The 10,272-nt window shown below is 43.5% G+C and overlaps 1 protein-coding gene across 1 annotated transcript; it reads right to left on the bottom strand.

Annotated features, from left to right (window-relative positions):
* Positions 1–406: 406 nt before the first annotated feature.
* On the bottom strand, positions 407–7,860 carry LOC147231247 (sorting nexin-18-like). Its single transcript, XM_086152530.1, has 4 exons — positions 6,636–7,860; positions 6,150–6,443; positions 5,508–5,890; positions 407–1,924 (listed from the first exon to the last, which is right to left on the bottom strand). The coding sequence occupies exons 1-4, from the start codon at positions 7,385–7,387 to the stop codon at positions 1,698–1,700; spliced, it is 1,656 nt and encodes a 551-aa protein (XP_086008656.1). The 5' UTR covers positions 7,388–7,860; the 3' UTR covers positions 407–1,697.
* Positions 7,861–10,272: the final 2,412 nt, after the last annotated feature.

The raw sequence follows: 10,272 nt of genomic DNA, 5'->3' as shown, positions 1-10,272 counted from the left end.
GTAATCTGACCCAACACTCTGCGACTCCTGGTGTCGTATATCAATGGCAGGAATGCTGCCGTCTCCACTGCCTTTGAGTGAAAACAGGTCGTGCACGGCCAGATTTCTCAAACCGAGGGAAACTTTTCACGATAGATCATGTTCACTGAATAAAACCATCGTATCCGAATTAAACCCAGATGTGACCTTGTCTTCATTTGACAAAAAAGATAAAAGAAGGACCCCCAACTCGACATGTTCTGGAAGATAGAATAGGCTTGTGTATTCCTCGCTCTCTTTGCATTTTTGATATTTACAAAGGGGGAAGCCCATTTTTGCTTATCTGACTGGGCGGTGCTGAAATGAAGGAAATGTGATAGGAAGAGAAAAACACAAGTCAGACCAAGAACACGGTGAAGACAAATAATGCGTGCGCCGCTCACTCTTTGAGATGTTTAATTTAATTAAGTTATTTCCAAGGCACCAGAATGGAATTTTAATGCACAGTGTATGGATTATACTTTCAAAAAAAAAAAAAAAAAAAAAAAAAAAAATCAAGCATTTTGAAGAGTCAGAAAATACTGGTGTTAATTTAAATACATTAAAAAATGTGCTGTGACAGTAATGGGGACAAAAAACATGGGCTGTTACATTGTGCCAGGAGTCAGTTCCTCCCTACTAAATTGTATTTCTGTAGCATACTTGTGAGAAAACAGTAACTCCTTCTCTTCGAAGGAGTATATTGAAGTTGGGGCAAAAGAAAATGAAAATATTTAAAGACACACAAAAGACTCACGTGCCTGTAAATGACAACAACATAAATGGAAATGATGCCTTCACTCCATTATCTCTTTAAAAAATCAACTTTTGTTACTGACCGATACGAAAAAAATATATTTTGAGGGGCAAGAGACCTTAGGCGGAACCTTACGATAGCAAGAATGTATCCAATCAGACTGCCTTGGAATGAATCTGATGAAATTTTTGTATCTTTTACACGATTACACCCAATGACAGGTAATTGAACAGCTATCTCTGCAGTTAAACATTTAAGAAAAATTGTATTATCCACTTATGGCGACCCATTACGCTCCAAAACCGGAATTGACGTTCATAACGGAAACTCAGAAGCAACGGCATTCGAGTGGCTTGATAGTGAAGGACAAATATCCGTTAATGTTTGTTTTGTTTGTTTTGTTTGCTTCCCCTGATATTAAACAACAACCGGAATAAACTGTGGCGCCGCATCAAAACAACCACGGGCAGATTATTCAAGTAAAAACACATCATGACATTTATTCATTGGGTCTATTCTGCAATAAAACATACCGTTTTAGTCATTTAGGTTGTTTCATCTCTATGTTTCCGGGAAAAAGAAACAGCTAAAACGACGAAACGGGAATCTCGCATGAAAGAAACCCCCGAAACATTGGCGGCAGCTGGTTTCAATATTCCCTCGTCCGTCTTCGTTTCAAGAAGCGCCTAGAGTGTCAGCAAAATTCCCGTTACTGCAACATTCATCCACCCACATTATCCAAGAAGCTGTTTTTCCACAGTCCTATTTTTTTTCCCCCCGAGTGGTAATTCTCTTCTATCGCATGTAAATAAGTCCCCGAAAACACGACATAACCGATTCCCCGAATAATCAACAATTTTAAAGTCCAGTTCGGGCTGCGTCCCTCATGTCCTCCTTTTGAGTTTAATGTCTGTTTACTGACCTACTGGTCATCGTTGTATCTCTGGAGCGCGTCCTCCAGTTTGCTGGTGATCTTCTGGAAGAAGCTGATCTGCTGAGAGAGGTGGTGCTGCATCTGCAGGCGGAAGTCCCGTACACGTGTGGTGTGGAAGTGCTGGATTTCGGCCAGTGTGGCGCAGGAAATGATGTTGCAGCGACTGTGGAGTTCACCTTCCTGCTTTGGACAGTCTTTAACCTTTGTTAGCGCTCCTAGGACAGAGAAGGAAGACGTGAAGGAATACAACTCTTTTTCCAGCATGGAAGAAGTTTCAGGAGAGTTATCTACGCTTAGTAGCATGGGGTTTACGCTATTGATTCAAAGTAGGTGCACATTGCTACAGAGTGGAAACTTGTCTCGTGCACAGCACAGTCAGGCTCAGCAGGCATTTGATACTTCACCATGCTATAATTATTGAAACCGTTCCTCTACTGTAGAGCACTTTACTTCATAGGTGTCAAACTCTGGCCCGCGGGCCATATTTGGCCCGCACTGTAATTATATTTGGGCCCCAAAGCCATACCATATGACTATTCGAGCTGACCCCGCCGGGGTAGTCTACAGTGCATGTATTGCTAATTCTACAAATCCCAGAATTTTCTGCTGGTGTTTTGGCACAAAAATCACAACAGACCCATAAACGCCCTCTCCTCTTTTGACAGTAGTCATAGCGACCTTGTGCTAATACTGGCACTCTGCTACTTCGGCAGAAAACAGGATTTTGCGTGTGTGCACTATTAAGTTATATATTGTATAGTATTAAGCTATGCTTGTTCCATACAATTATTTTCTAAGCAAAACTTGTTTGGGTCCATATGAAAAGGTTCATTGTTATATCTGGAGGAAGATTTTTTTTCAATAAATATCAATGTTAACCCGCGACTTTGTCCCAGTTTGGAATTTTGGCCCACTGTGTATTTGAGTTTGACACCCCTGCATTACTTGGAAAAAAGTTCAAGCTAAACATTTTCAGGCAAACTGATATAGTTTTCAAAGCCTATCTGAACCTTTGCATAAATGCATTTCATATCAAATGTAAACAGGCTAAATGCCATTGGCTGTACTAAAATAACCAACTCCTCTTTGCCGAACATTACCATAAGTGTAATGACAATACAAGGCAGGGAATAAATTGTGCTGAGCGCTTACAAATACAGTCTGACTGAAATCACAACGTGGTAATTGGTCTGAGTCACATAATGATTATCAGAAACATCTTGCACGGAAGGAAGCACGGTTTTTATCATATCTAGAATATATAGAAGCGGTTTTTCAAAGAAAACATGTTATCTAAAGACAGATGAACCGATTCCTCCGAAGATAGGGCGCGTTACAGAAGCTCACTAAACAGCTGCGAGCCCTGGGGCTACCTTACGCAAAGAGAAGGGAGAAATTAAAGATGTAAATATTGCTCACGAAGCTCTGTAGTAGCTTGTTCCACGTTTCTAAATGTGCTGCCTGGTGACTAAACGTGTCGGGAATGAAGCCGACCAACGGAAAACTGAGGCTGCGGCGAAATGCATATGTGTCACGAGCAAATGTGTTGCTTATCTCCAGTTTGACGTTGTTGACCTCAGCTTTTAAACTGGAAAGGAAAAGGTGGGTAATTTCTGGAAGTTCCTGTGTCTGAAGAATCAGAAGAAACTGATCTTGTAACTGCCACGGCAATTCAAGGGCTATAATCTGTTAATTTATAATCCGTAAACTGGTATGAAGCGTTACTACCAGCGCTCCCCTTCTCACACACACACTTCCTCACACACATACAAACTCCCCTCTTTGTCCCATCAACAAACTGCAGGGTCGAAGCAGAGGAACAGAGGGAGAAGAAAAGAGACGGGGAAAAAGGAATCATGAGACGGCTCCATTTTGCATTCCTGCAGTCCCGGGGCAGCACAGGACAAGAGGCCTAGGAATCTTAGCTCATTCAAATCAGATGTAGTCTTTGGACCTCACAGATGGAGTCAGACGATAGCGCACGGTGACATTTACGTACTTTTGTTACCCCGCTGAAGCCTCCGCCGCTGTATTTAGAATCATAATACTTATAATTTGTTCTCCGCAATCGAGCCATCGTGGATGGAGGGGAGCGGTAAGGGGGTTCGGCGTCTTACTCGACGACACTCGAAACAAATGTTTCGGTTCCAAAGACGATTGCTCTACCCTCCCCCTGCTTCGTCGGCTTCTCATTTTATACAGTGCCAAAAAGCAGAGGAAGAGGGAATGCTAATTTCGAAAACAGGTCGAAAAGAAACACGCACCGCCGTTTCGCTATTCTGTCAAAAAGAAGGAAGTACAACGTTTCATCTCGGTTTCGTCATCGGGTTTCTCCCGCTGAGAGGTCGGGAGCGAGAAACGTGCAAACTGTCTTGTTCGACAACACAGAAGCGCAAACTACTACAGTTGTTTCTATGAAATGACGCGATTATTTTAAAAGATCGATCTATCAGCTTTTTAACCTGCTGCGAGCACGGGAATTGCACGGTTGCCATATTATTCGCCGTGTTTGTCTGAAAACTGTTTGGGAAAAAAAATCCTTGTATAGAAGGATTTTCTGAAGCGCTTACTTTGAAAAAATAAAAATAACATTTTAATGTCTGCAATTTCATTGTTCTCAAGATTGGCACAGAATGGTCTGCATTTATATAGTGCTTTCAAAACCGAATTACATTCACACACACACAGATGGCAGAACTGCAGTGCAAGGCGCTAATCGGACCATCCGGAGATGGTGGAGATTTGGTGTCTTGCTCCAGGACATTTCGTCAAGCGGAAAGTAGGAGCGGGGAAGGGAACCGCCAAGCTTCCGCTCGCAGGATCGCCGGCTCTACCAGCTGAGCCACGGACGCTCAAAACTCAAACTACAATTGAGGAGGAACAGCAACGAACCGGATCGTGTACCGATTAAGCGTTGCGATCGGCTAAGTCAGGAACTTCTATCTATTCGGACATGTATGCCGAGTTTACAGTGATCCCTCGCTATAACGCGGTTTACTTTCCACGGTTTCGCTACCGTTAATCTGCATGTCATTTCAGAATATAACGAAAAAGAAACAAAACAAAACAATGACCAGAAAGATACTGCTCTCAGTAATGAGATTGCCTTGTAATCTGATGATTACAAAAGGAGAACCTTGCCCGGCAAGAAAGAAAAATGAATATACAGCGATCCCTCGCTATAACGCGGTTTACATTTCACGGTTTCGCTACTTCACGGATTTGCATCGTGCATTGTGTTCTGCGTTCTGATTGGCTAAAAAGTCACTCCGCTTCTTCTCTACCTGTGCGTCAATAACGTTGCAGTTTAATATGTACACGTACGTAAAACAGCTCTCCGAATTTACATTACGGACGTGCAAATTCTCTCGCGATTTCGAGTTTCTCTAAAACCCATAATGTTGACGAAACGCTCTGGACCGACAAAAGCACATGCGGCAGCGCAAGATGCTATCTATCGCAGATAAAGTTAAACTTCTGGACATGCTAAGGGAAGGTAAAAGCTATGCGGCTGTAGGTCGGCATTACGGAATTAATTACTCTTCCGTTCGTTCCATAAAGAAGGATGAAAAAAACATAAGGACGACATCAGCGATGTATAATAGAGTATTTAATTGTATAATAATTGTAAAAAAAAAAAAAAAAGGTTTCTACTTCACAGATTTTGCCTATCACGGGTTCTTTTTGGAACGTAACCCCCGGCGAAAAACAAGGGTATGCTGTACTTGTTTTTACATCAGATTTGTATCAAAAGAAAGCTGAGCTTGGACGATTCAACATTTGAAGGCGGTTTCTCACCTTTCTGCACGTGGATGATGTCGGGAAAATTTGCCAGGTGTCCCCTGTAGATATCCAGAAGGTCGGAAATTGGATCGAGGTCGTGGCGCGGCTGCTCAGCGAAATACTCTCCTATCATCTCATATGCCTCGCCGGTGTAGGTGATGGCCTTGTTCAGACCCTCCGAGTAAACCTGCTGATCCAACTCGAACGCCTGGCCGAGAATTTTGAAGGACTGTCCGATTTTCTGATATTCCTTCTTGAATCCCGACATCTGTTTGCGAGCGAACTCGTTGATAGTCGTGTTCACCACCGCGATATTCTCATCCATCCTCTTGGTGAACGTCTTGAAGCCCTCAATTTTGCTCTCGACCTCCTGAAGGTCCAGCGGAACTGTAGGCGTCCTGGAGAGTGATGGGACATTTTTGGCATCACAAAGTGTTTTAAAACCAAATCCCGTGGCTTTACTTTGTGAAATAAACGTTATCTTTATCAAGGTACATTCGAGGAAGTCCCGATTATTTTTCGAAGTCATCAATTTTAGTGTCGACAGTTCAAAGGTAGTTTCGTGCCTTTTGAACTCTTCGGAAACTCTTCGTGATTATTCTGAATGTATTCTAGATTTACTCGGCCCCGCGGCCTCAGCATCATCCCCGCTCCTACCTGATGGTGAGGAAGAAATTCGACCCGACCAGCTCATCCCGCTCCGCTTTCCTCTTGCCTTGTTTCCATGCCTTCTCGTCGGCCCCGCATGTGAGAAAGTGCTGGAAGACGTCACACCTGGCGAGTACCGGGTGGCTTGTCATGTGGTTCATCCACCAGATCAATCCTTTCCTTCGCTTGGAGATAAAATCCTCCTCGAAGCGGCCCGTGGCCTGCTTCTCCGGCAGATGCGGAACGGAAATGACGGGGAAACGCTCCACCAGCCGGGCATAGAGCCAGTCAAAGTGCTTATACCTGCGGGAGAACAAGGAAGAGACAAGGGTTTGGGGGTTAGAGAGCTACAAGGACATGTATGCCCTGAAAGACCGAAAAAGAAAGAAGACAGAAATGAAGGTACTTCATGTCTCCAAGTCACTTTGGATAAAAGCGTCTGCCAAATGACAATAATGTAATGTAACGTAAAGATAGATAGATGGCGGTTTCTACCTGCGGTTGACTTGAACATTGGTGTGTGTCGGAGTGAGGCCGTAGGACATGTAGCTTTTCATCCCCTTGAATTTGGTCTGTTTGGTGGGGTCGTCTATGGTGCACGTGAACGAGTCCGGGTCCTTCTGCCACTCCGGCCCGTATTTCCCCATCACGACGCAGATCCTGTCGCCGTCTTTCACCAGAGCGGACGCCTCCCCGAGGAGAAAGGCCTCGCCGCCGGACTTGACGAAAGTGGAGAACCTGTTGAGGTTCCTCCCCACCGAGGCCGAGCTCTTGGCCTGCTGCTGAGAGCTCCCGCGCCGCCCGGGCAGGGAAGTGGTCACGGGATACAAGGGGGGCGCGGAGTCAAGGCCCCTGGGTCCGGGGGAGGCCGGGGAGCCGTCGTCCCAGTCGTCGTCCCAGTCGTCATCGCTCCCTTGACTCGCAGGGAAGCCGCCGTCTCCGCCGCTACTTCCTGCTCCGAGCACCCTCTGAAGCTGGGAACCGGCGGACGCGTAAGAGGTGTGGGCGGGGGTTCCCGATTTGGGAGAGGAGAACCCGTTGTTGTTGGCGTTGGAAGGAAAGTTTTCTCTCACAATCTCCACATAGGAGGCCGGGAAGAGGCCGGCCTCTCCCCGGGAGTTCTGCCCCTCCAGCCAACCCTCCAGCTCCTCCTCGCTGAACAGGGTCACCAGCTCGTTCTCGCGTATGGAGATCTCCCCGGGGTTCTCCGAGTTAAAGTCGTACAGCACTTTGGCCTTCAGTGCCATTATTTCAGTGATTTCTGCTTTTGCGCTCAGGGTTCCGGAGCCGAGCCGCCCTCAGGAGTCTCCGCTGCTTATCCAGTGACTTTCCCCCCTTTTTTCCCCTCTTAAGTTTTAGTCGTAAGAAAAAAAACGACTAAACCGAGAACCTCCACCCTTGTGCGCTTGTGACACCCACCTCCCCTTCTCTGCGCGCTTCTTATCTCCCGGTTCAAATGTCATTTGTTTCCATTGGGATCCAGATCCGAGCCGGAAACGCAGAGGAAAGAAGGGAAGAAAAAAAAAAAAGAGGGGTGGGGAGACAGAATGAAGAAAAAAAAAAAAACAAAAGAGGGGGGGAAAAAAAAAAAAAAAAAAAAAAAAAAAAGCACAATGCAGTGAGTTGCTGTTTTCGTGTCCGGTCGAAGCTTCCGGTGAAGTTTCCCTTGCGCGATCGGGATGAAAGCGCTTCCCGTCCCGGTACGCGGACGCTCCTCTTTCCCTGCTGCCGGAGATGTAAGTTGGAAACACCAGTTCCAACACGTAGAAGGGCTGGAGGAGGAGGAGGAGGAGGAGGAGGAGGCGGTGGAGGTGGAGGGCGGAGGGTGGAGCCTCGGGCAAGTTGGGTCGGGTCACTGAATTCTCAACGTTGCTTGTAAAAAGCAGCGTGATGCGCTCGTTTCCCTCTTGGATACACGAAAGGCGTTATTTGTAATAAAACACATATCTGAAGGGTGTTGGACATGTCCTGCACACACACGCTACTGTCCGTATACATGTATGTTCTATTTAATGTCCATTTTAACTGTATTTTTGTATTGTATAACTTATCTTCTATACATTTCGACTTGTAAATGGTGTCCATAGTTCCTGTCTGTAGTTTACTACTCTTTCTGCACATGTCCGGGTCTATAATACGTTCATACTATGAACGTATTATAGGACATATTATATTATGAACTTCATAGCAGCCTATCTGCGAGTCATTTGTAAATTATTGACATAATATAGCATGTACGTACTGTTGATTTATTTATTATATCTGCACCACCTGCTTTTTTGCACTTCCTGCAACCCTGAGTGCAGGATAAGCGGCAGAAGATGGATGCATAAAATTGAATCTAATCTAATCTAATCAAATCAAATCGAATCGAATCGAATCTAGTCTAACCTAACCTAACCTAACCTAACCTAACCTAGTCTAGTCTAGTCTGATCTGATCTGATCTAATCTAACCTAGTCTAGTCTAGTGTATTTTAACCTAATCTAATCTAATCTAATCTAATCTAATCTAATCTAATCTAATCTGATCTGATCTGATCTAATCTTATCTAATCTAATCTAATTTTATCTAATCTAATCTAATGTAGTCTAACCTAATCTAACCTAACCTAACCTAACCTAACCTAACCTAACCTAACCTAACCTAACCTAACCCCTAGTGTAATCTAATCTAATCTAATCTAATCTAATCTAATCTAATCTAATCTAATCTAATCTCATCTTTTCGCCTGTTTATTTGTTTGTTTGTTTGCTTGTTTGCTTGTTTGTTTGTTTGTGCTGGCACATCTCAAATGAGTATTCTGCAAATGTAAAAATATTGTTATGAGTTGCTCAGCTCATTTTTTCATTTGTAAATAATGTCCTTTTTGCAATAATATGATATGGGATTTTTATCATGATTTTTACGTCCCGTTCCATCATGCATATCATGCACCATCACCATTACACTACAGGACCACATAAAAAAGCATTAAACCAAAATATAGCATGAATTATTATATTATATTATATTATATTATATTATATTATATTATATTATATATTGTTTCTATTATTATCATTATTGTTGCTGATGTTGTTGTTGTTATGCAATATTATGGTATTATTATTTTGGGCTTTTCCTTCTTTTCATCCATTAATCCTTTCTTTGTTTTCCCTCCGGACCTCTTGCATGACAGTTCCACCCAGATCTTCACTCTCCCTCCTCTCTACATGTCCAAACTACCTCAGTCTGACTTTATTTCCAAAACATCTAACATATTCCTGAGCCATCCATCCTCTTTACTCCCAAAGAAACTCCCTCATCTGCTTCTCTGCTACCTCCAGTATGGAAACATATAATGATCATAATTCAAAGTGTTTATATTGGCTGCAGGATAAGCAGTGTACGAATCTAATGAATGAATGAATGAATGAGTACTTTCTGTGATCACTAGAGGTCAGTGTTACATCACATAGAAAATGGAGACAACGGCGCCCTCCTTTACTCACCTCCAGTCAAATTCCACTTCCAAATTGAATTACGGACCAAGACTGCAAGCAGGACGAAATATGTATGCGTGATTTTAGTTAATCCACAGAGGCGCCGTGTATCACGACCTGCAGGATTTGAAGGGGCTTTTTCAATTGTTGCTCCGGGAAGATTTCTTTTATTGCGATGTCTTTTGAAATGTCTACACCAGGGGTCCCCAAACTTTTTTCCTGCGAGAGCCAAATAACTTTTCCCTTCCTTGACGGGGGGGCCAGTTTGTAATAAAAAGTGTGTCGATCGCAGAGTCGTCTAAACGTAAACATTTACTGTTTTCCAGAAAGCCACGCGTAACCAAAAATTAACCCTTTCTGGGATTGTGACAGGAAAAAAAAAAAAAAAACAGAAAAAAATAATAACATTATTAATGAAATAATCTCTTTGGCTCATCACTTGACAGATGAGACAAACAGCCTTTTTTTTGAATTAAAAAAAAATTACCGTCTCGCCGCTGCAAGTTAAATTCCCTGCATTCTGAATCTATTTATCTCTTACCTAATCTTTTCGCCATTATTCTGTGTTATTTGACAGGGGTGTGTCTAGGATTTTGTTTTGTAGGGGCTGAGCAAAATGTGGAGGCGGGCCTCAATTTGTTGACCTA

The sequence above is a fragment of the Fistularia commersonii genome, chromosome 9, assembly GCF_037954325.1.
Source record: "Fistularia commersonii isolate RoL2024-O1a breed Wild chromosome 9, RoL_Fcom_v1.0, whole genome shotgun sequence".
NCBI classification, from domain to species: Eukaryota; Metazoa; Chordata; class Actinopteri; order Syngnathiformes; family Fistulariidae; genus Fistularia; species Fistularia commersonii.
Note: the sequence above shows the minus strand (reverse complement) of the source record. Positions and strands in the feature narration are given on the sequence as shown.